This window comes from Hemitrygon akajei, chromosome 23 (genome assembly GCF_048418815.1).
Source record: "Hemitrygon akajei chromosome 23, sHemAka1.3, whole genome shotgun sequence".
NCBI lineage: Eukaryota > Metazoa > Chordata > Chondrichthyes > Myliobatiformes > Dasyatidae > Hemitrygon > Hemitrygon akajei.
This window is the reverse complement of record NC_133146.1, coordinates 61,290,242-61,317,245: the sequence shown is the minus strand read 5'-3', so window position 1 is coordinate 61,317,245 and position 27,004 is coordinate 61,290,242. Positions and strand designations below refer to the sequence as shown.

The 27,004-nt window shown below is 39.1% G+C and overlaps 1 protein-coding gene across 2 annotated transcripts in view; it reads right to left on the bottom strand.

The window, feature by feature from the left end:
- The window catches only part of atrnl1b (attractin-like 1b), a 984,325-nt gene that overhangs the window by 376,733 nt on the left and 580,588 nt on the right, over positions 1-27,004 (bottom strand). For both annotated transcript variants that reach the window (XM_073027827.1, XM_073027826.1), the window contains exon 25: positions 23,307-23,368. In XM_073027827.1, coding sequence (XP_072883928.1) covers positions 23,307-23,368 — 62 coding nt within the window. The remainder of the gene's footprint in view (positions 1-23,306; positions 23,369-27,004) is intronic.

Genomic DNA, 27,004 nt, shown 5'->3' with positions numbered 1-27,004 from the left:
ACTAACAGTTCGTCCACCTGGATACGGGCATGGCAGCTAAGACATCAAACACCTAGCCCCAAACTCCTCCCACACAGAAAAACAGCAACAATAACATCAAGCATCAAAATGTAACCTATCACCCACCTGGCAATCAACAACAAGAAAGAAAACACAGAAAAACTGAAGGAGATCAATATAAGCTACGGTCTACATTGTTACTCACATCTGTCTCAGAATTTCAAAAACATCTTCCATCAGCATCGAGCAGAGCAACAGTTTGAACTCAGTCCTTCTGTGGGGCTTCCATCTGCTGAGACGAGCCCTCCCATGGGGAATGACCTCTGCCCAATGTGGCCACCCATAGGGAGAGATGTCCACTTAGTCTTGAATAATTGGTCCAATTTTCAACAATGAATCTAGATTTCCTAACCAAACAAAACATCTGTATCTGCCTTTTCAAATCCTGACAATCTTTCAAGGAAATTATCTCACATAATTCTAAACTCAATAGTAAACAAGTAATTTGAAAATAAAGCCTTGATCTTGAGATCTTCTCCTTCCCCTAAAAATTCATTTTCAATGAGATATGCAGTACCCTATACAACAAACCTTTAACTTAATCCAAGATAATTCTGGCATACTGTTTAACTCCAAAGAGCATTACTGCTCATACTGAAGTTCCTCTCACCAAGCAGCCATTTATTTTCCATGAGGAACATGCCCAATCTCTTCCTCCCAAGCAGGGTCATTGACAATGTATTGTTCTTCACTGTTTTACCAACACTTCATATCCTTTTGTTCCTTCTGGTTCATATACCAAAGTTAGCACCTACTGGAAGCCACGGCTGATTGGCCAATTCCAGGTAGCAAATCCATCACAGTAAAACTACAGTATGCACACTAAAAGAGTCACAACTGAAAACAGCCATCAAATAGAAGCTAATGATGTTCAGTCTTATTTGGAAAAATTGCTTAGGATTTAAATTAACTAAAAGATGTCGAAATGAAACTGGCAAGGGATTGCAAATTCTGTCAGTAAAAAGTAACTAAGTAATGGCATTAATTTTACTTAATTATGTATTTCTGACAGAATTTGCAATTTTGTCAGAAAAAACATAAATCAGGGACGTTAAGATGCAGAACTAACTCATTTGCCTCATTATTAACTTAAGAACATCAGGAAATAGACTGCACATCTCCGTACACATAATGTAAGTATTAAATGACAAAGTTTTCCATGTGCAGCCAGTTATCAATGACAAGGCTGCAGTCAAAATTATATGTGAATATTCCTTTACGATGCTTCAAGTTACATTAAATGAATGGAAATAATAAACACATCCATCATACCAGTGAGTTGAATTGTCATGTGCCATTTGCTGAAACTCTAGAAGATGTGCACTGACAGAGGATTGAATGTTTTTTTTTCAACTGCAGCACCACCTGACTTTTGGATTCAATCTACTGACATCATTGAACCTTTATCATAATCTCTCTACAACTATTAACTGGGGTTGGAATTTATCTTTTCCTTTGGGCAGCTTGGTGGATTAATCAAAAGCCAGTTGATCCAGATCTCCTTCCCAGTCTAATTTTGCTATGTTTCTTTTTCCATGGGATAATGGAATAAAGATTACACATTTCAAGCTTAACTGCATCTTGTTGTGAAGTAACAGTATTTCTAAAGGCCAGATGACTTATTCTGGTTGGGGTTATTAAAAGACAATGTTTGATATACAGGTAGTCCTGGTTCATGTTACGGCCCAAAGTGCTCTGGTTTCTTCCCACAGTCCAAAGACGTATCAGTTAGTAAGCTAATGGGATACTGTAACTTGTTCTGTGATTGGGGAAGAGTTAAATCTGGGGTTGCCGGGCAGCACAGCTCAAAGGGCTGGAACAGCCTGTTCTGCTCTGTATCTAAGTAAAAATATTAATAAATAAATAAATAAATAAATAACACACAGCATTTTTAATTCTGTTTGGACGTTAGTCTAAAATACTGCTACTTACATTTAATTCGATTACAAGTCCTACCGACTTATCACTGAGTCACATTAACTTCTGAACTCAAAGTGCTTTCAAAAACCTTCATTCTCTAAATCAATTCTCTCTCTGACCTTTTATGTTTGCTATGCCAATCACTTCCTTGAATGCTGGTGCTTAGCTTCCTTAATGGATTTTAAACCCCAAATCCTGCAATATTTTTCTGTCGTCCCTCATCTTTCCCTCCTCTTCAACTGTGCATTTGATTATCAATCCTAATACTTACTTGGTTACATAAATGTAACTACAGTAGCTGTTTGAATTATCATATGATAGTTAAAGAATGCTTAATAGGTTGCCGTTAAAAACTGCAGAGTTTTATAAACGGCTTTTGGACATAGCTCAGCACATCATAGAAACCAGCATCTCCTCCATGGACTCTGCCTATATTTCTTGCTACCTCAGTAAAGCAGCCAGCAAAATCAAACATCCAACCTACTCAGGACATTCTTTCTCAACTCTCCCATCATGTGTAAGGTACAATGGCCTAAAAGCACATACCACCAAGCAAAAGACATTTATAGAAACACAGAAAACCTACAGCACAATACAGGCTTTTTGGCCCACAATGCTGTGCCGAACATATACTTACTTTAGAAATTACCTAGGGTTACCTATAGCACTCTACTTTTCTAAGCTCCATGTACCTATCCAGGAGTCTCTTGAAAGACCCTATTGAATCCACCTCCACCACTGTTGCGGGCAGCCTATTCCACGCACACCACTCTCTGCGTAAAAAATTACCCCAGACATCTCCTCTGTACCTAATTCCAAGCACCTTAAAACTGTGCCCTTTCATGTTAGCCACTTCAGCCCTGGGAAAAAGCCTCCGACTATCCACACGATCAATGCCTCTCATCATCTTATACACCTCTATCAGGTCACCTCTCATCCTCTGCCACTCCAAGGAGAAAAGGCTGAGTTCACTCAACCTATTCTCATAAGGCATATATGTCAAACTCAAGGCCCACGGGCCAAATCCAGCCCGCGGTGGAATTATCTTTGGCCCGCGAGATAATATCTAATTACTATTAAAGCTGGCCCCAGTAATCGAAGCACCTATGGCGTATGATATGGCTAATGCTGAGTTTATTCAGGTACCAGGTTTTCAGGGTTTTTAGTGTTTATTCGGCAGTCTTCTTCATAAGAAACGGAATTTGTAAAGTGAAACACTTTGTAGTTATAGCAGAGACTGAGACACATGACAGCAGGCTGAAAAAACGGAGGCAACGAAAGCTGCGTTCGCACGCGTCCGACTGATCCGGCCTGCATGAAGCTGCATTTTGCTCAATCTGGCCCGTGACCTAAAATGAGTTTGACACCCCTGTCATAAGGTATGCTCCCCAATCCAGGCAACATCCTTGTAAATCTTCTCTCCACCCTTTCTATAGGTTCCACATCCTTCCTGTAGTGAGGCAACCAGAATTGCGCACAGTACTCCAAGTGAGGTCTGACCAAGGTCCTATATAGCTGTAACATTACCTCTTGGCTCTTGAACTCAATCCCACGGTTGATGAAGGCCAATGCACCATATGCCTTCTTAACCACAGAGTCAACCTGCTCAGCAACTTTGTGTGTCCTATAGACTCAGACCCCAAGATCCCTCTGATCCTCCACACTGCCAAGAGTCTTACCATTAATACTATATTCTGCCATCATATTTGACCTACCAAAATGAGTCACTTCACACTTATCTGGGTTGAACTCCATCTGCCACTTCTCAGCCCAGTTTTGCATCCTATCGATGTCCCACTGTAACCTCTGACAGCCCTCCACACTATCCACAACACCCCCAACCTTTGCGTCATCAAGACAGCTTCCACCTTTGTTATAAAACTATTGAAATATTCCCTAGTATGATAAAATAGACTCTTAACCTCACCATCTATCTCAATATGTTCTCGCACCTTACTGTCTATTTGCGCTGCACTTCCACTTTACTCTACATTCTGTTACTGTTTTACCTTGTACTTGCTCTGTGTGAACAGTATCCCAGAAAATCTTTTCACTGTACCTCAGTACATGTGACAATAATATACCAATTCCAATTAAAAATTCTGTAAATGTTACTGATTCACAGAAACTGTTGATGTATCATCTGTAGAGGGAAGACCAATACAGTCCTGTTTAAATGAATACAGCTGGTGGGTCTTAGCCCAAAACATTGTAGTCTTTTCCATAGATGTTGCTTGGCCTGCTGAGTTCCTCCAGCATTTTTGGTATGTGTTGCTAGGACTTCCAGCATCTGCAGATTTTCTCTTGTTTATTTACAGCTGGCTATTTCTACTTTTCTTTCCTGAAATGCTTCAATTTGTTCAATCTAGAATCTAATCGAATTTGAACAAGGAAATTCAATTTTCATAATACATTTGTCTGAAAACAAATATGCAACACCATTTAGTTGCTGCTTATTGTAAATTCAGTTGTTAACTTCATACAACACAATTCCTCACAGCCCATTCTGACTACCTCCAGAGATTCCTTGTAACCTTTGCTAAATTTAAACTACTTCTGACCTTCTCTGTTTGGGAACCATCAATTCCATCCATAGTTATAAACCATCACAATCTTGGCAGACACATTTCAGCCAGAGATAAAATCAACACATGAATTCAGCAGCTCAAACAGAAAATGCAATGAAGCTACAAGTCAAAGGTGTGTACAAATACAGGTCAGCCAAGCATATGGGAGCAGACTCAAATAGTTAAATTGTTACATTTTACAGAAACAAGACCATTGACACTTACGAGAGTGGTTATATTTCTTTTTAGGAATTTGAGGAGATTTGATATATCTCCAAAGATGCCCAGAAAGTTCTACAGATATACCACGGACAGCACTCTAACTGGCTGCATCACCTTGTGGTATTGGTGGGGGGAGGGGCAGGGCACAGACTGCACAGGACTGAAATAAGCTGCAGAAAGTTGTAACACAGTGAGATCCATCATGAGCACTAGCCTCCCCAGCATCCAAGATGTCTTCAAGAAGCAATGCCTCAAGAAAGCGGCATTCATCATTAACGACCCCCATCACCCAGGACATGCCTTCTTCTCATTGCTACCATAAGGGAGGAGGTACTGGAACCTGAAGGCACACACTCAATGATTCAGAAAGAGCTTCTTGCCCTCTGCCATCTGATTTCCGAATACACATTGAACCCATGAACACCATCTCACTACTTTTTTTCTCTTTTGCACTACTTATTTAATACCTAATCTAATTTACATTTTTATTATAATGTATGACATTGTGCTGCTGCCATATAACAAGAAATTTCATGATATATGCCAGTGATATTGAACCTGATTCTGATAATATGCTTATAGACCTGCGAGGCATTTTCATTATTTATACTTACAATATGCACCTGCATTACAGTCAGCCTTCCTACAGTATGTTTTATGCTTGCTTACTTTATATGCGTCATTATTATGCAATTTGAAATTTTGTTCTCATACATTCATTAAAATCCTTCTTTTCGTGGCAGCTTCAAATAACCTTTGAGTGCCATGGTTGTGTGGAGATTGAAATGAATATACTCTGAGTTTGCCATACAATTGCTTGGTTGCTTTTTAAACACACTGCATGCGACTGAACAATAATTTTGTTAATGCTGTGTAATTTTAGGCTTGAACTGCTACAGAGAATACAAGCACACATTTACATAGAACCCTGCTGTACAGCAGAGGATCAGGCCCTTTGGCCCACAATGCTGTGTAGTACCAGTTAAATTAGTAATCAAATAGCCAACTAAACTAATCTCTCTGCCTACACAAGGTCCATATCCTTCCATTTTCCTCACATCCATGTGTCAATCTAAATGTCGCTTAAAACTCCTTAATATTTCTGCCTCAGGTAGCCACCATTTTCTGTGTAAAAAAACTTGCCGCTGACTTCTCCTTTGAAATTACACTATTACCGTAATTTACTGCAATCAGTTCTTCCCTAAAACCTCTACAGAAAGTCATCACAATTTATCTGTCTATACTTCACTGAATGTAATGATCAAAATATTTTATCATTTGTCTGCTTTGGTGCATTGATCTTGTTATTTTTCTTACACTTAGGACCTCAAAAAATAAATGCTGTCATAATATTACTTATCAGGCTACAGAATAACGAAATGGTATGCACTGTTCCAGAGCAGAATTGGAATCCCTTGCCTCATTTAAAGCAAATCTGAAGAGGCAAAATAGAAGGATGTCAGATGTCATCAGACAAATACACTGGAGCCCCAATCAGAAGGCAACTGACACACCTCTTCAATCATTCACAGCATTTAGACTGTACACCCAGTGAAGTGTGCAGTGTCATGCAGTCTCCGCTGGCTAACATATGGTGTGATAATAAAATATACCTACAAAGCAAGGGTTACAAACATTTGAAGCTATCCCAATGAGTTGTGGATTACATCTGACAATCCGGGACATTTGCTGTAGGATGTAGTGCTTAGACCTTGTAATGCTTTACATCTGGAGGTGGGCACCTCAGACAACTAAATCCCCAATGCCAAGGCATGTGGGTATCTAATTCTGCCACAGAAAAACAATAATAATACTTACTTCAATCTAATTTAATGTCATCCAATGCAGCAAGATCAAACATTTATATTCAATTACATGAAAATTGATATCATCAGTTAAAAGAGTCTAAGGCATGCAACATGGAAGTCCTCAGCAGGGCCTTAAATGGGTATTAGAATGAGTGGGAACCATTCTAGCAGTGGCACTTGCACAATGACATCTACCCCATGGTGCAGCTGATGTGCCTCTGCTGTGCTCTAGATGGTTATTTGGGAAAAGCACTAAAGAGAAAACATAACCTTTAATAACACAAAGGAAACCCCAGACACTACAGATGCTGGAATCTGCTGCAGCGTCTGTGACCAGACATGTCGGCAATCTCTTTCCTTCCACAGATGCCTGCTGTGTTCCTCCAGCTGACCGTGCTTTAAAAAGACACTTTGTGGCTTGCTTAACAGAAGGGCTTCACATGTCTGGCAACTTCTTCATTCTTTCCCCTTGCTCCATGCTCTGCTGGTGCCCTCTACCATCAAGTCCCAGATTACAAGATACATCGAGCAGCCCAGAGGTAATTTATTAATACCACCCGAGCACTCCCAGCCTAAGATTAAATATGCACCTGCAGCAACAGTAGCATGCAAAACCCAGGCAGGATTAGGGTAAAGGGTTTAAGCGATGTTAGCATCGTAGAAGAAAAACTAACCAGGAACATAACTCCCAATTCATACAGTACATGACGGTAGATCGAACACTAGTTAACAGGATTCATGCATGGGATCAGACTAGAGTCTGTTTCTGTGCTATATGACCCTACCTTCTCTCTACTTCTACTGTCAATTGTTAGGTTGAAAACTAGCAGGCGCTAGCCACCATCGCGAATCCTGCAAACAATTCACAAAACTACTTCTTCTTTTAAATATACTTCTACAACTAATCAGTGTGCGATGGGAGCCTGTAATTTACATTTTGATAATGTGCTTTTGGGCCGACGAGCAATCTGACACTTTTGCTGTCTCCGAGGGAATTCAGTGTGGTTGAGAGTGAGGTTGGGAACGCCTAATGTCAGAGCGTGAACTCATGATCGGCTGCCATTCTCAACCAACTCACTGATTAAAGCAGCAAGCAAGAATGACATTAACAAGGATGAGGGGGGAAGGCGAGTGGGCGTTCAGTGCCATCTGAACCTTTAAATCTCCACCTGCCTGTGTTTGACCGGTACCCTTATCCCTCTTACTTGCTGCGGCGGGAGAAAGGTGCAAGAGTCTTGAGTTTCAGGCAAGGTTTTACAGTGCAGTTTGTGGACTGGACTTATTTTTAGAGGACTCTGTAGATTATGTTATGATGTGTTTCTGTGATTTTGATCGGGGCAGACTGGCTGTGCAGCCTGCAGTCAACGAACAACACAGCACTAAATTGAACTGCAGTGAAGTAAACTGAACATTCCTAAACTATTTCAAGGACTCTGCAGTTTGATGTATAATATTCTGAGTTCTTGCTCGTTTTTTGCACAATTTGCTCTTTTTTTGGTGGTTGATGTTTTCTTTGAGTGGATTTCAATGGTGTTTCTTTATTTTATGGCTATCTGCAGGAAGATAAATCTCAGAGTTGTGTACTGCATACATACTTTGATAATAAATGAACTCTGAAGGACAGTATCTGTCTAATATTATTTATTTCTCAATTAAATAAATACATCAAGTACAGAACAATATATACTATAGAGTTACAGCTGGGTGGAGTTGATTTCCAATCTTGGCAATTTACTTGCATATGTTGCCATGTGAGAAGACATCATCAGTATACTGTTGATTGTGGTGTTTCCTCTGAATGCTTGTCCTTTATATACTTTTCAATCAACTGATTTAATGTCATTTCCAAATGGTGTGGGGAGGAAATCTCATTGCTGATTTGATGTGTGGTGAACTTTCTGCATTGTGGACTGGAATTTTGACCCCCATCAGCCCATAAATAGGATCAAAGTCTACGTGTTAGTTTACAGATTTCTTTGTGGAAAACTATGCTTCTAGGAATTCCCTTGTATGCCGCGTGTTTGCTTAGGCTAAGACTTTCATTGATGCCCAATCAAACATGTGCTCCTCTCGATCTTCATGGGTAGAGACTTGGGAGATTGGTCATGCCACTTTACAGCCAGTTGATGTTCATGGATCTTTGAGGATAGTTTTCTCCCAGTTTAGCCAATGTAATATTTGGTGCAATCCCTACACTGGATTTTGTAGAGTTACAGAAATATCTTGTACTTTTTTCTATTCAAATCCCACTACCACATATTTCCCAAAATGTTCTCCCTTCCTTTTCTGATATAATCATTGGCTTATGACACTCCTTTGGTATCTTATTCAAACTACCATTCACCAATTGCAAGACTTGAAGTATACACAAACTACAAAAGTTGATCAAGCAGATCCCTAGAAATTCTTAAACTAATTCTATCTCTTGTAAACTAATTATCAATCTATTCAGTGCCATTCAGGAAAACTGTTCCAAGCTGCTATGGGGTGTGAGTGGCATCAATCACTTCAGCAGAAACATGAAGGGGAGTGTTTATAACCTGAGGTGGAATCAATATATGGCTTTCTGTGACAGCATCTATTTAACATTTATCATGACTATTATCAGTGCCGATCAACACTATGGCACACTATTTTCCTAGAATCTTTTCATCTCCAATTTATTTGCTCAAATAAGATATAAAAAAAGATATCAAAGGAATAAATCCTGACTGAAGCAGAACATTATTCTTGTAATAACCTCTGAAAACCCTTTTTCATAAACTAATATTCATGAATTTCATCTGTCCTAATCCACTGCATTCTATAATGACATTTCAGGAGCAGGCTTTCCAAATGCCATTTTGTAATTAACTTAGATCATCTCCTTTCTCAGCCCCTCTTCTGCTGGTTATTTGTAACAATTGCAAAGTGTGGCAAAGGATCTAATCTTTAAGATGTACCCAAGAATCTGTACTGTAAATATTACTCCATTTCTAAACAAGGGACTGCAGTTTTTGTTTATAGCTGTAAACAAGTTGCTCATTTCTTTGCATCAGTCATTTCACAGAGTGCTCTACTGGATTCCTCAATACAGAAACTGACAGAACACTTTGGTAAACATAGTACATAACCAAAAAAAAAAAATGCCTGCTGAAAAGACGTACTCATTTACAACATTTTTACAGGCTTTCAGTTCTTTATCAATCCCAAAGATATTATAATTCTGTGAACATTTTGTTAACTCTACATCCCAAGTATCATTAATAGATTGTATCAGACAATAACTTGTAACTGTGATGATTTAATGCCTTTGTTTTACAGCACAACATAACTGGTCATTTTATCTTGTAGCTAGCACTGGCGTTTGCACTGCACAACTTCCTTCAGTCTGCTCAATCTTTCTTGTATTCTGCGCACACAAGCCACAGATGTATCAGGACAGCAAAATGGATTCCTTGTTCATATGTGCAAAATGCATTTATACAACAATTTTCAGTCAGAATCCTGCCAGAAATTACTTCCATAGCTCCAACAATCTCCCTACAGCTTTGGATAAAAAAATCCATATCATTCCACTGCACTTGTTTCAGTCTTTGTCAACCATCAGCAACAGCAATTATTTATCACCTTTACAACATGCTTTCTCACCGCTATTTCTCAGCAGGGGATCACTGAGCTGGTTACAAACAGATAGCAAAGGAAAGCAAGAAAGGAGGAAAATAAACACTTGGAAATAATGTAGATAGCCATTTGGAATCCAATCTACATTTGGAATCTTTTTGTTAATTAAATCCGATGTAACTGTTTATGCACTGAATGACTAATAAGTCAATAGAAATATTGACTGCAGTTTTTAAGCTCCCATTTTAGTTGCTCACGTCTTGCATGTGACAGGTGGCAAGAATTTTAATTCTTATGCATGGTAAACAAATACCTAATATCAAGCAGTCCATCAGCGGCAGACTTGCTTTTGTAATTGGGAAAGCTAATGTAATACAATCCAAATAATCAGGAACATATGAAATGAGGGAAAAATTAACATGAAGGTTGTCAATCAAACTGAAAATACAAATTCAAATACTCAAAGTGAATTTATTAGCAAAGAATGTATAAGTAATACAACCCTGAGATTTGTTTGCTTACAGGCAGTCTCAAAGAAATATGAAAGAACCCAATTAAAAAAAGACCAACCCCCAAATGCCCAAAGAGAAAGAGAAAAAAAAACAAAACATGGAAACAATAGAAGCAATCAACAACAGCATTCCAAACCAAATCGAGGCCTTAGATCCAAATCCCCAGAGAGCTCGGAGTAGGCCCAACGCCTCGGTATTCAGTTCATCATATTAGCAGAGCGAAGTTCGCAGGAAGCACAGCAGCCAGGGTCAGCCTCACAGCCTCAGCACTGCAGACAAAGGAGCCCCCAGACTATCTGAGCCGTTGCTTAAATTGTCTGAACCTCCCACTAGGACCTGGGCCCTGCCATGGCGAACTGCTCCAGGCCTAGATCAGCAGTTTGCTTCAGACCTTGATTTCGCTGTCAAAGAAGCCATCTTTGACCTCTCCAAGTCGGCTCAGCACCCAGAGCGATCCAACTGATGCACCATCAATAACTCTCTCTGAGACGTAAAGGCGAGATATCGGCTTTTATTGACTGGAAGAAGGAACAAGCAGTGGTTGACCACCATACTACATCCTGGAGACAGAGAGGCCAGGCTCAGACCTCAATCGCCTTTATACCGGGGTCTGTGGGAGGAGCCACAGGAGCAGTCAGCAGGGGGCGTGTCCAGACAGGTGTATGTAGTTCACCACACCAACCTCACCCAACTCTCGACACCATACCTTTCAGTCTATCTGGGCTGGCGTTTAGATTGTCCAAACAGCGTATTGTATCTTGTATTAGGACCCAGGCCTCACTGTGGCAAATCACTCGGCCTAGATCACATCACTCAGCAATTCACTTTGGACCTCGATTTCACTGTCAAATAAGCCATTTTTGACCTCTCTAAATCTGCTCAGCACTTACAGTGATCCACCTCTGCACCTGGGCCATCTGGATGAGCATCAGAACTCCTCTGTCTCATCTTCTCCCCTCTGAATTGTTCACTCCAACCAACACAGCTCCAACTCTATGTGTATCGATTTTGCAGTGCATCAGCAAACCACATCTCTCAAACTCAATTTGTCCTTACTCACCTCTTCCTTGTTTGCAGTGACAGTTTACTACAATTTACTTCAAAAAAGTGTCATTAATAATGTTTTAATCAAATTCATTTGCTTTTGAACTACCAGTAAGTGAAAAAGGATCTCATAAGCTGTTGCACATCTTTGGTAGCACCATCTTAAACTGGAAGATGACAGGAAGCAGAAATATGCAAATATTTGAGGAGAAATGCTCCAGATGCCCTTTGGGGAGATAGTGTGCACCCAAAGAGAGCCACAGATTGAGACTCCAGGCGAGAAAGAAAGAGAAAGATGGGTGACCGGGCAAAGAAATCACAGGATAAGAGGTGTACACTGTCCAGAGTTGGAAATGTCCAACCATTTTGAATACCTGGAGCTGCCTGACCATGAAACCTCTGAGGTGGTAGGCTGGACAGAGGAGCCCCACAGGACCCTCTCTGATCCTAAATCTAAACCCCATAAAAAGGAAGCAATGATCACAGGGAACTCAATTGTCTGGGGGTTTAAAATCAAGGAGTCTCCATGGTGTGTTGCCTACCAGGTGCACAACTAGGAGACCTTCCTGAATGAGTAGATAAGCTCCTGGCCAGAACTGGGGTGGATGCAGTAGACACTGTCCACATTGGAACAAATGACATAGGTAAGGGCAGGCTGTCGGTTCTTCAAGACAAATTTAAAGAGTTAGGTGGGAAGCTTAGGGACAGAACTGACAAGGTGGTCTTATTGGAGTTTCTGCCTACGCCAGTTCAGGACGATGGAGGAGATCAGAAGATTTAAAATATGACTCAAATCATGGTGCAGGATAGAGGGGCACAGGTTTATGGGACATTGGGGCTCCTTTTGGGGCAGGCGAAACCTGTACCTCTGGAACGGGTTGCTTTTGAACCAGAGAGGCACTAATGTACTGAGCAGGCATATGCTTCAGTTAGTTGAGGACTGTTTAAACTCAGTAATGGAGTGGGATGCAGGGAACTTAGAACAGGCCAGGCTCAATCGTTTGAACATCACAGTGGAGAATAACATATTAGGACATACACCGATTATGGGCTTCAAAAATATAAAAATGGGTTGGAATAGGATGGAAAACATCAATAATCCAGGATGGCCTGTATAAATGCAAGGTATTAAAATAAAATAAACAAGCCAGAATTGTATGTAAGTATGAATAATAGCAAAAACTGAAACCTCAAGAAATGGTGATGAATATAGTACTAAATGTTCTAATTTACTTAGGAAAGAGAGGCAAGATTGTAAGGGTGGAGGAGTAGCCATATACATCAGAGAAATTTTAAACATGAAGCTGCTTATGATGGGAGATGAATCAAGACTTAGTGACATCATCTGGTTGAGAATTGAAAGCTGTAATAAGATTGGGTGTATGTTATAATGCTGAGAGTGATTTTAATAAACAACTCTATCAGAATACTAGAAAAGCAAGCTTTGAGGGTGATGTTATTGTTATGAGAGACTTTAATTTCCCAAATATATAGTGGAAGAACCCAGTGACTAATGGATTACAGGAAAGTGAACTCACTGAGTTATTGAAAGATTGTTTTTTGACCCAGTGTGTAAATGTACCAACAAGAGGGGAGGCCTATCTAGATTTGATATTCTGGAACAATCAAGGTAGAATTTTTGAGTACAGAAGTTGTTGAGCTTTTAGGAACAAGTGATCATAACATGGTTAGTCTCAAAGATTTTTGGGAGAGTAAATCAGTGAAAACTAAAGTCATTGAACTGAATTTCAGAAAGGCAAAGTTTCTGCAGATGTGGTCAAGACTTCAGGAGGTAAACTGGAAGGAACTGCTTGACACTGAGTCAGTTGTGGACCAATGGGTAATACACACAGTGCAGGAAATGTTCATACCCAAGGTCAGGAGAAGCAATAAAAACAACAGATCAATTACATGGATGAATAAAGATATACATAAAATGTCATTGAAGAAAAGAAAGGAATATAAGGAATACAGAAAATATAGTAAAGATGATAACTGTATGGCATGTGAAAACATAAGAGCTATAGTCAAGAAGGAAATTTGCATTGCTAAAAGGCAGGCTGAGAAGAATATTGGGATAATGCTAAGACTGACACAACAGATTTTTTTCAATACTTTCATAGTAAAAGAAAAGTCAAGGAGAAGTTGTGTATAATAGTGGGATGTTAAATTATACAGAGAAGGACACAGTGGATACTCTTAACTCATATTTTGCTAAAATAGTCACCTGGGAAGATGTTAACAATATGCCAGTATGTGTAGAGAGAAATAAGGTTGCTTAGAATGACTTAGAGATCTTAGAAAGTGAGGTCTTGCTTCAGCTGAAAAGGCTGGAAGTTAATAAATCTCCACTAGACAACATATATCCAAAGGTACGTAAAGAGGTCTGTGATATATATACAAACCCCTAACATGTACTTTTCAAAAGTCAGTGAAGATTGGTGAAGTCCCTAAGGGCTGCAATTGGGCTAACGTTGTCCCAGTATATAAGAAGGGTGACTGCACTAAACCCAGTAACTATAGACCAGTAAGATTAACGTGTATCATAGGTAAGATTGCTGAAATATTAACAAAGAATGAGATGGAAAAACAGCTGATAAGAACAGGCATGTTAGCAGAAAGCCTGCATGGCGTCAGAAAGGGGAAATTAGGTTTTACTAATATTCTGGAGTTCTATGAAGAGGCAACTAAAATTTATGATAACAATAGAGTGGTTGATATTATATACTTGGACTTTCAAAAGGCTTTTGAGAAGGTACTCCACACGAGGTTAATAACCAAATTACAGAAGGTAGGGATTCAGGATAAGGTGTGCAAATGGGTGCAGAATTGGCTCAAAAACAGAAAACGAGTTATGGTGAGGGGATCATTTTCACACCTATAAGATGTTGAAATTGGGGCTCCATATGAATCAGCTTTGGGGCCGCTGCTGTTTTTAATTTACAATAAGGATTTGGATCAGCAAATAACAAATAAACTAGTAAAGTTTGCAGATGACACAAAGTTAGCGGAACAGGCTGATAACATTCAGGCAGTAGAAACATACAGTTAGATCTAAACAAACTCCAGAAATGGGTTGATACATGGCAGATGAAATTTAATGTAAGTAAATGTAAAGTATTACATATAGAAAGTAGAAGTATTAAATATAAATGTATAACGGGGGCAGTACTGTCATCACTATCAACATTGATACAATGCACTGAAGTAATTAGAAAGCTAATAGAATATTGGGCTACGTAATGCGCTCAGTGGAGTTCAAGTCGGGGGACGTTCTCCTTAAGTTGTACAATGCGCTTGCGAGGGATGTGAAGGCACTGGAGAGAGTCCAGAGAAGGGCACCTAGACTTAGTCCAGGTCTGCAGGGTATGGGCGATGAAGAAAGATTGAATGAAATAAATCCTTTTAGCCTAACTAGACATAGAATGAGATGAGACATGATGGAGGTGTTCAAAATCATTAAGGGTACAAGTAAAGTGGATGCTGACTAGTACTTCAAAATTAATCCATTATTAAGGACATGGGGCCATAGGTGGATATTAGTTAAAGGGAGATTTCAGGCTAAAATCAGAAAGCATTTCTTTGCACAGCAAGGAACAAACTACTTAGTTGTGTAGTTGAGAGTAGTGCCATAGAGACTTCGAAATCTAAACTTGTTATCTATTTTAATACAATATATGAATAGGAATTTGGCAAGTTCTGTTCAGCCGAATGGCCTGTTCTTGTCAAAACCTTGCAAATGTTCTAATATCCAAAAAGAAACACACAGAATAGTGGAGGAGAGCAAATTTGATAAACATCCAAATAATGGTCTAAAATTTGTGACTTGCCATCATTATTCTGCAAAACTAACAGCTTCAAGTATCTGCATTTGTGAAATTAAATGCAAAATTCTTAGAGATGCTGTATATATATCTCAGATATATTCTCAATCAACAAGCAATTACAGTCGACCCTCCTTATTCGCGAGTTCCACATCCGTGAATTCAACCAACCGCGAATCGAGAAAACTCGTAAGTGTCCTTCCAGCACTTGTTGTTCGAGCATGTACAGACATTTTTTTCTAGTCATTATTTCCCAAACAATGCAGTACAACAACTATTTTACATAGCATTTACATTGTACTATTCGTAAGGCCAGTGATGTTGTGGGGGTGGAACTGGACTCTCTGACAGTGGTGTCTGAAAAGAGGATGCTGTCCAAGTTGCATGCCATCTTGGACAATGTCTCCCATCCACTCCAAAATGCCAGTGACTCATTCCACTGAGATGCAACACTGCGTCATAGGAAGTCATTTGTGCCTGTGGCCATCAAACTTTACAACTCCTCCCTCGGAGAGTCAGACACCCTGAGCCAATAGGCTGGCCCTGGACTAATTTCCACTTGGCATTATTTACTTATTATTATTTAATTATTTATGGTTTTATATTGCTATATTTCTACACTGTTCTTGGTTGGTGCGACTGTAACGAAACCCAATTTCCCTCGGGATCAATAAAGTATGTCTGTCTGTATTAGGTATTATAAGTAATCTAGAGATGATTTAAAGTATACGGGAGGAAGTGCGTGGGGTATCGTGGATCGGGATCAAAAAAATTCGGAAGTTCTCTTACTAAGTAAGTTGAAACAGGTACATCCGGTATTATTTAGCGTCAGTTAGTCAAACGTTTGTCTTAGTATATAGTATATATTTTACCTTTCTATGCATATAAAACACTTAAGAACGTACGTTTCAGCGCCGGGTTCGGAAGCCAGTGACAGACCGCTTTCAAGTGCCCTCTCCATCCATGCCGGGTTGATGTGGAGAATCAAAAACTCAAAACCCCAAAACCCAATAATTAAACCACTGCGTTGCTTAGTAATAATTATAGCTTTCATCGGGGCAGGGCCTTTCTCACCTTATCCTTTAAAATTGTTCTGATCGTTGACCGACGTAGCCTAACATTTTTACAATGACCGATGGTGTTTCGCCTTTTTCCGATCACTTTATTATTTCCACTTTATTTTCAATCGTGATGGTGATTATTTTTGTGAACAGAAACACTGCGGATTCAGAGCTCCGCCACCGGGTCCTAATGTCCACCGTACTAAGACAGGTTAAATAAGGTCTGGGATTCCGCTGGGCCCTAAGGTCCACAGCATTGAGACAGGTTGAATAAGGGACTTGATCATCTGCGTTTTTTGGTATCCGCGAGGGGACCCGGAACCAATCCCTCACGGATAAGGAGGGCCGACTGTAATCAATTGACATAAACTTCAACATTTTGTAAGCTAGTCTCACTGCAATACATAATGAAAATGTTCAACTTTTGAATAACGTTTAACAAACAACCATTTAACCGTAGAAGTTCAATATCAGCCACTCAGAATTTGAATAAATTGCAGAACTGTACGGTGTAGAGTGCCACACATGTGTTATTTACATGATCAATAATTCATTTAAAATTTGTCTTATCTTCTATCTTTTACCTTACATATCTTACATATATACCCAAACTTTATAATACTTTCTGTAATATGACTAAATATATTCAACAAATGTACTTCGTGATTTCTGTAGAAAACCTTCTGATTGGCGGCTTAGCCTGCTTGGTGACTTGTTCAAAATTTAATTGCTTCATCATCTGAGCCTTGCTGAACTTTAGAATTTCATCCCCTAAAATTTTCAATTTTCTTTCTTTCTTTAAGGCACACCTTACAACAAACAACAATATCCAAGTTTGAGGTAATTTTCTCTTTGTATTAGGATAAAATTCCTTCACTATCATTCCTGTGAAAAACCTTGCGACGTTTTTCATACTGAGGACATTATAGTAAATCAAATTTGAATGCAGTCAGTAGTACCACATCGGAAAAGAGGAATAGCACACACTGAAACTTGTTATAACTTTGTGGGAAGTTCTCTTCAAGGTTATTTGCAAACAGCATTCCTTTTCTATTAAGTGGAAAAAAAATACCAGAGTATAAACTCATTTTACTCTAAATAAGAAGGATGTGTTATTGAATTTGCTCTCTTGATATTTCTGCTACATTTTATTGTCATACAACATTTCATATGAAACTAGATTTAAAGTCAGAACAAGAAAGAAAGCAATGATTTGAAAAAAACATCAGGATAGAAAGAATGAAAAAAATGAGCTATGAGTATCAACAGGAAACGTGTATTAAATACCCCTTGACATTAAATCTACAGTAAATATCATTGCTATATAGATGATACATATTAAATACATACTCACTTTTTATTGTAATTTACAATAATAATAATTTTTATTATGTACTGCAATGTACTGCTGCAGTATAACAAATTTCACAGCATATGCCAATGATATGAAACTTGTTTCTGAACATATACATGGAAAAATAATCTGACTGTGGACTGAACAAATGCTTTAAAATTAAAAGAAATATTGATGGATTGTGAAGAATTAAAAATTTTGCCTCCATTGAAACGATAGCCTATAAATACTAAACCGGCCAAGAAACATCCTTTGAGAAACTCAGATGAAACCTTGTGCACCAATGAGAATCTGAAGCTCCTTATCATAAGAGTGCTTGAAGCACATAGTATAGCTGTGTTTAAGGGACAACTCAAGTACAAGAACAAGAAAGGACAGCTGTATGGAATAAACAATGCCTTTGAACAAAAATTCCTACGAAAAGTGGTGGATTCGGCCCAGTACGTCACAGGTAAAGCCTTCCTAACTACTGAGCACATCTGCGTGCTGTTTTCATAGGAAAGCAGCATCCATCATCAGGGCTCCCCAACACCTAGTTATGCTCTCTTTTCACTGCTACCATCAGGTAGAAGAAACAAGCGCCTCAGGACTTGCACCACCAGGTTCAAGTACAGTTAATAACCCCCAGCCTTCAGGCTCTTTAACAAAAGGGGATGCTACACTCAATTTCACTTGCTTCATCACTGAAATGTTCATTCAACCAAGGACACTCTATCTCATGTTCTTGTTATTTATTGCTATTTATTTCTATTTGTAGTTGCAGAGTTTGTTGTCTTCTGCACTCTGGTTGATCTTTCATAGATCCTGTTATAGACTTGATGAGTATGCTCACAAGAAAATGAATCTCAAGGTTGTATAGTGACTTACATGTGCATTGATGATAAATTGCTTTGAAAGGAAAAAGATGTCACTAAGAAATTGATATAAGAATGATGTAAAATGTCAATAAGAAAGATGAACAAATAGAATGGAAGGAGTGTCTTCTGGATTCTAATTATTTTCTTTCTTGCTGTAATTCAGTGTAAAGTTATGTCAGGATAAACAAGAAAGAAGTTAAAGAAATCAAAGCAATTATAACTGAAGTTTCTTCATAATTCATAGCAGTTGCATATTTTGTCAGCATAAATTGTCACAGCAATTAAAATATCATTGGCATTGTTATAAAAACCTTACAGTAAAATATGTGTTTGTTTCAGTCAGGTGAGATTACCCAAAACTTCAGGGTAGTATTTGCAGGAAGACTTACTTCATGGCAACATGATAGCCTTCTACGAGTTAAAAATACATGGAGCTTGTTAAGGATGAAGAAGTATCTTTAACAGTGTGGGGAAAATCACTTAAATAAATCATCTCCACTGCAGAAAGCAGAGCCTTTCAAAATCATTAGTTGGAAAGATTGGAAGTACATTCAAGGCCATAAAGAGGTGAGTGATGAATTGCTCATTAAAACTGGAGTCCCTGAATAACCATTTATTTTACCTTGTGAACTTTCTCTGTCATATTTCCCCTTCCTTTCAAACCTTAAGGCAAAGGCTACCAGCCATCATTTAGATCTGTTAGTTGATTCTGACACCCAAGAAGTATGGCAATATTTTACCAGAGCCCCAATGGAGATTAGCAAATTCAATCTACAGGAAACTCTGTGTGCAGGAATCTTCCCAGACATCAAGGCCTCAAAACAGCATTAGCTACATTTGTCATCAAGAGATAAATCAGGCAGCTATCTCAACAGATTTGCAAGCGGCATTAGTCCGCCACCCGCCACTCTGGTTAGGTTTGCTCACAAAGTGTCCAGGTGCATACCTGGAAGGCTGAGACAGAATGATTCATGAGTTATGGCTATGTTTCATTAAGAGTAAGAGCAGCTAGATATGTCACCAAAGACTAGCAAATTTCTACAAATGTACTGTGGTGAGCATTCTAGCTAGTTACATCAACATCTGGGATGGAAGAGCCACTGCACAGGATGAGAAAAAAGCCACAGAGGGTTGCAAACTCAGCCAACTCCATTTGATGGCTTTGAGGATGCCTTCAAAGTTGATGCCTCAAAAAGACAATATTAAGGACCCATCACATAGGACAGACCCTCTTTTCATTGCTACCACCCAGGAGAAGATAGATGAACCTGAAAACACCCACTCTACGTCTTAGAAACTCTTGATCTCCATCATCAGATTTCCGATCGGACCATGAACACAACCTCACAGTGCTCTCTATTTGAACTAATTACTTAATTTAATTTATATATTTCTTATTGTAATGTATAGTTTGTTTTTATGTATTGCACTGAATTGCTGCCACAAAACAACAAATTTCATGACTTATGTTGATGATATAAAACCTAATTCCATTTCTGAACTGCTGGCAATGACACTATTTAATGCACAACCTTCATTCCAGCAGCTGTTGGGGAGCAGCAAATGTGGAAAAGTTACTCCATGAGGCCAATACATCAAGCATTCCAGCAACAAAGGAAGAATGCATTTTGGAGAAAAACCAGTCATTGTGGTGGTGATTGTGGCGTAGGTGGTGGTGGTGGTAGTTGTGCCGGTGGTCATGACAGTGGTGATGATGGCTGGGGTAGTGGTCAAGGTGCTGGTGGTGGTGGTGATTGTGACGGTGGTGGTGGTGGTGGTGGTGATTGTGATGGTGGCGGTGCTGATGGTGATGATGGTGTGGTGATTGTGTTGGTGATGGTGATGATGGTGATTGTGGTGGTGCTGGTGATTGTGACGGTGGTGGTGATTGTGTTGGTGATGGTGATGATGGTGATTGCGATGGTGGTGGTGGTGCTAGTGATGGTGATGGTGGTGGTGGTCGTGATGGTGATGATGGTGTTCATGGTGATTGTAATGGTGGTCGTTGTGGTGGTGGTGAATGTGATGGTGTTGCTGATTGTGATTGTGATGGTGATGATGGTGGTGGTGGTGATGATTGTGATGGTGGTGGTGATTGTGATGATGGTGGTGGTTGTGTTGGTGTTGCTGATTGTGACTGTGATGGTGATGATGGTGATGTTGGTGATTGTGATGGTGGTGGTTCTGGTGGTGGTGGTAATTGTGATGATGGTATGGTGATTGTGATGGTGGTAGTGGTGGTGATTGTGATGGTGATGATGGTGGGGTTGGTGATGGTGATGGTGGTGATTGTGATGGTGTTGCTGATTGTGATTGTGATGGTGATGATGGTGGTGGTGGTGATGATTGTGATGGTGGTGGTGATTGTGATGATGGTGGAGATGGTGATATGGTGGGGTTGTTGGTGATTGTGACAGTGGTGGTTCTGGTGGTGGTGATTGTGATGGTGGCGGTGGTGATAGTGATGATGGTGTGGTGATTGTAATGGTGGTGATGGTGATTGTGATGGTGATGGTGGTGGTGATGATGCTGATGGTGATTGTGATGGTGGTGGTGGTGATGTTGCTCCAATGTGCCTGCTGTTGCTTTTTCCCTTCTTGCAGGCAGAGGCTGCAGTTTAGGAACATGCTATCAGTTCACAAGTTTCTGCTGTGGAAGCTGTGGTAGGCCAAAATTTAAAGACAACATCCAGGTGAGGCTGACTACAGTGGTGTGTAGTCAAACCAAGACAAGTGAGACCGGCTGAGCCAATCCTACTCATTGCATACAGATAGATGAGTATAACTATGGCAGAGTGTAATCGACCTAGACGAACATAGCTTCCCTTTATACAGTAGGGTGTGCCAGTGACCAGCGAAACAGGAATAACAGAAGGAAAATATACCCAACAATTAAGGGATGATTGCTTTACCAACTTCAAAGTGTCATTAGTTGTCAGCTTGTTTCTAATGACTTAACATTTCTATTATGAATGGCAATTGATCTCACAAGTAAGGAATTCAAACATATACAATTTACCAAATGGTCAATATCTGTAACTGGTAAGCCAATTCAGTATAAAAATAAAAGCTTTCTGTTTTGGCTTCAGAACAATTGGACCTGAATTTCTTCACTTGCAGACCCCAGTCAGTTTGGATTGGCAACAACATCTCCTCCACAATGTCTATATATTTAATTTTATTATCATTTATTATTTCAAAAGTTATTTTATTGTATCATCAGCAGCGACACTGCATTAAACCTGTAGGCACTGTAATTATCATACAGGCAAGAGAGACAGTAAATTTTCAAGGAGCTCTGATCAGCAAAATTATACTACCCTGCAAACAGTCAAGCCTCTGGTATTGTTCGAACTGCATGATCCAGCCAAGACCTTGTCTTATATCTTGAGGCAGGAGCTGCAAAGACTTCGATAAATTACTTGCCAAGGAAAGGCAGGTTTCTGGCCTGTGCCCATGACCCAATACAGTGGATTCCAGTAAACTGGGACACATCAGAACCAGTACATTTTGGCCCAATTAAGCGGCTATCCCAATTAACTGAAGTTTCATGTAAATTAATTTTAAAAGTGTAAAAAAGGACAAACTACCATTTAACAAATTATTTATTTAAATCAAATACAGAACCAATTAGAACACTACCATTATTACTACTACTGTATTATAAAACTGTGTATTAGTTCCTAATAGTTATTGACAAGTGAATTCATCCAGTGTACGCTGCCGTGTTCTTTTGATTGATTGTAAATGAACAAAATCAGCGCAGACACTAAGTACAGATAAAAGGCTGCCTTCAGACAAAGCTTTCGATGACTGCTTCCTCCAAATATTCATTTTTATTGTAACATTCAAGATGATTGTCGATACCTTCAAATTCTTTGTACTTCTTCACTTGTTGAAGTAGTGAAATCATTATAATTTCACTCCTGGCCATTTCTGACATCTCCAAATTTGAATGCTTGAAATTGTGGTGAAGAAAACAGTCTTCTGCATATTCCTTACAAACTATCTATCAGTGTCAGAAATCACTGCTCTTTGAACACAAGCACACAATACTGACACTATTTAGAAACTATTCACTCAAAGCATGGTGTAGTGCCTAATGGTCACTCAAGTGACCCCAGATGACTAGTTAGAAACTGTTCGGCAACAGTCTCCTGTCCCAAATAAGCGGCATAATGTCCCAAATTAAAAAAAGGAATCCAGCTGTTTTTGTTGAGTTGTTCCAAATCAGCAGCTGCCCTGATTAACCAATGGTCAAATTAACCAGAATCCACTATATTTAAATCCTCATCCAGTAAACTCAATGGTCAGTGTTGACCCACAAGGAGTTGGCCAGAATTAAACTCACCATCAGCTTATGGAGAAACATACTGGCATGGGACTCAATGTGAAATACTGAAGCACTTAAATAAACTGGAACAAATGATAATTGAAGTCAAAGAATTTGGGATGACATAGGAAAATTTGCTTACCTGAAAAATGTGACAAAGAATTGGACCAGATCCATAAAGCTACTGTGTTGTGAAAAGGAGATCTGTGGAAGAGATGTTAGAAAGATAATTATTACATATTAAGAAAAATGAATGGAACAAATCTGTCTGAATATCATTTCCAAAATCATTGTGCATTTTTTCTATTTTAATTTTATTATCTAATATGTAATATTACTAGGAGATCAGTTAATGGTAGCTGGATGTACTTCAAATACAGAACAACAATCTCCAAGCCCACACTGTCGATGTTAGTTGGTTTGCTATTAGAAGCTTGAGTTTGCTGTAGAGAATAGTGGTAATATCACACATGGACTAAAATGAATATCCATCACTGCCTGACGAAGAATCAATGTCCAAAATTGTTGCATTTATGAATATCTAAATATGCACATAACAATAGTATCAAAAGAACTAGAATCATGTACTGGTACAAAGCCACCAGTCAGATGTTATTATTGACAAATTCCTCTGAAAGGTTTTATTGAAAATACTGCAGCATAACTATAATAAATAGCGGATGCACGGACAGAGCAATTTATCTGTAAAACTTTGCACAGAAAAGCTAAATCTTGTGAGGAACAACTTGTGATAATCACTGGCAAAGGAAGCAACCGAAATGGAATAATACCATTGATTAAAAGCTTTAGATACCCTTCATTTCTAAAGCTCAAGTACAGTTTTACTGCTCCATCAAAACCTTGTTAATTTATGTTGTTTGGATAATCAGAACCAGAATCAGGTTAAATATCACTGGCACCTGTTGTGAAATGTGTTGTTGCACAGCAGTAGCAGTACATTGCAACACATAATAACAAAAAACTATAAATTACAATAAGGATTATATATTAAAAAATTAAAATTAAATTAAATACAGTACTGTGCAAAAGTCTTAGCCACATACATGCAGCAAGACTTTCCCACAGTACTGTATTTGTCAACATGGTGCAGAGAGCGAGTTTGTAAATCTGATGGGAACAATGGATATTAGGAATGTCGAGGGTGGAGTGCCACGAGAGAGGAGGGGGATAGGTGACAGAAAAGAGTGCCAAAGCTGGGGGGTGACGTGCGTGGAGACACACCCAGCCATAAGACAACAGGCAAGGTTATTTGATTCCAAACAATTGTTTTATTGATCATTACAGAATGTCTCTCTGGTGCTTCCCACTCCCTTCTCCTTTTCACAATCATGATCCACTTCTCCCTGCCCCTTCCCACTCTCAGACCACAATAGAGACCCACATCAGAATCAGGTTTATCAGCACTCACGTCATGAAATTTTGTATTTTTTTTGCAGAAGTAGAGTTCAATACATGAAATTACTACAAAAGTAGCCATATGCATGTGTCTAAGATTTTTGCACAGTACTGCAAGCACTGTAAAAAGAGAGGGGAAAATATTGAGGAACTGTTCATGGGTTCATTGTCCATTCAGAAATCCGGTGGTGGAGGGGAAGAAGCTGTTCCTGAAACGTTGTGTGACTTCAGGCTCTTATACTTCCTTCTTAATGGTAGCAATAAGAGGACATCTCCTTGATGATGTGGGTCTTTAATGACAGATGCCACCTGTCTGGGGCATCGCCTTTTGAAGGTATCCTGGATGCTGGGGAGACTAGTGCCCAAGATGCAGCTGGGAGAGTTTACAACTTTCTGCAGACTTAATTAAATAAGTAGTGCAAAAAGAGAGGAAAAAATAATGAGGTAGTGTTCATAGGTTCATTGTCGATTCAGAAATCTGCTGGTCATGTGAGAATCACAGAGTCGACCGATACATCAAAGAAGTTTAATTGCCAGGTCAGTGTCAAACATAATGAGCACTGCTCAGTGGTTAACCAGCTACTTCATATAGAAGGGGGGATTGGAGAATTTGGTACACAATAGGAATGCTAATATTTGTCTTAGTCACCTAAGTTAGAGTGAAAAACTCAGATGGAATTTCCATTCCTCATTTCTGAGCAGTAATGTAGAAGTGCGGAGACAGGATTGGGCTCATGGATGAACATACTGCTGCTCTTTCAACCTGGCAACATCAGAAGGCCGAAGGGCCTGTTTCTGTGCTATCCTGTTCTCTCAAGTCCAAGTTCAAGTTCAGTTTATTGTCATATAACCATACATGTGTATACGGCAAAATGAAACAATATTCTTCCAGACCAAGATGCACAACATAGTCTATATAACTCACATAACTCATATAGTAATATTACAACAAAAAAAATTAACAGGTAAGAAGGTGCACATAGGATACAAGTCAAAAGGTAAACAAAATAATGCTAATGCTACTTCATACATGATGAGACCTGGCTAATGGCAGAGAGTTTGGTAGTTTTACAGCCTGGGGGAAGAAGCTGTTTCCCAGCCTAATAGTCCTTGTCCTAATGCTATGGTACCTCCTACCCAATGATAGGTGGTCAAAGAGATTGTTGGACAGTTGGGAAGGATTATTCACTGATAATGCGTGTGCAAACCCTGCAAACGCAGTGCTTCTGAGGAATTCTATGTTCTAAAACATCAAACATTTTAGGTGTAGTACTTAGTGTGATGCTCAGGGCACTCTGGAGTTTGGAGTTCAATTCCAGCACATTCTGTAAGGAGTCTCTGTACATCCTCCCTGTGGAACATTTGTTTTCCTCAGGTGCTCCGGTTTCCTCACAGAATCCAAAGACATACCAGGTAGGTTAATTGGTCACTGTAAATTGTGCCCTGATAAGGTTAGGGTTAATTGGGGTTGAGGGTTTGTTGGGGTGGTATGGCTTTAAGGGCCTACAGCATGCTGTATTGCTAAATAAATAAATATAGATAGATAAAACGGAATACTTTTGAACATAACAGCAATCTTTACTTACTGACTTACATTAATATATTGCCTTGCATTTATCACAAAGCTCCTCATAAATCCTCACAGAGAAACTCTTCTAAAATACTAATTCATGAAGCACCAGTATAGGTGTCATGTGGGGAAATATAGCAGCCATATAGGGACAGGAAAGTCCCACAAGAAGCAATGAAACATCAAAGTAATTAAAATGTTATTGATCTGGGGATAAATGCTAGCCAGGACCCCATGAGAAATTTCCTGTACTTCTCCAAATAATGCAATCATCTCTTGAGGACAGCTGCTGGTTTAACATTTCATTTAAATGACGCATCTCCAATAGCTCAGCACTCTCAATATTTCAATCTCAGACTGCATGAAGAACTAAACCCACTTTATCAACAGGGGTGAAACTGTTGGCTGTGTCAGATACTGCTCTTCCACACAATTTCATACATGCAACTGCTGAGGGGACTGGCAATAATATTTCCATTTTGTAGCTTAATTCAGATGAGAATTGACTAATGCAGGTTTCATTCCAGTCTTTATCTCTAAGGTTATAATAAAAGTTGATGAAACAATAATTTTTCTCTTCTCTAGCTTCAACATTATTATTTTAAGATCAAATGTTACAATAAAATTGAAAACAGTCATATGAAAAATCAGATACATTTCCACAAGGCTTTTGAGAAGCCACTGTTTTTGCTATAATCTTACATTTGAACAGTACCGTAAAAGTTGTTAAAGTAATCAAGAACAGAAACATTAACAATAAAATATCTAGAACTATATTACTTCAAATTCCTCTTTTAACACTAAGTATACACAGATTTATCATTCAACGCAGGCCTAGGTATGACAGGAAGGAG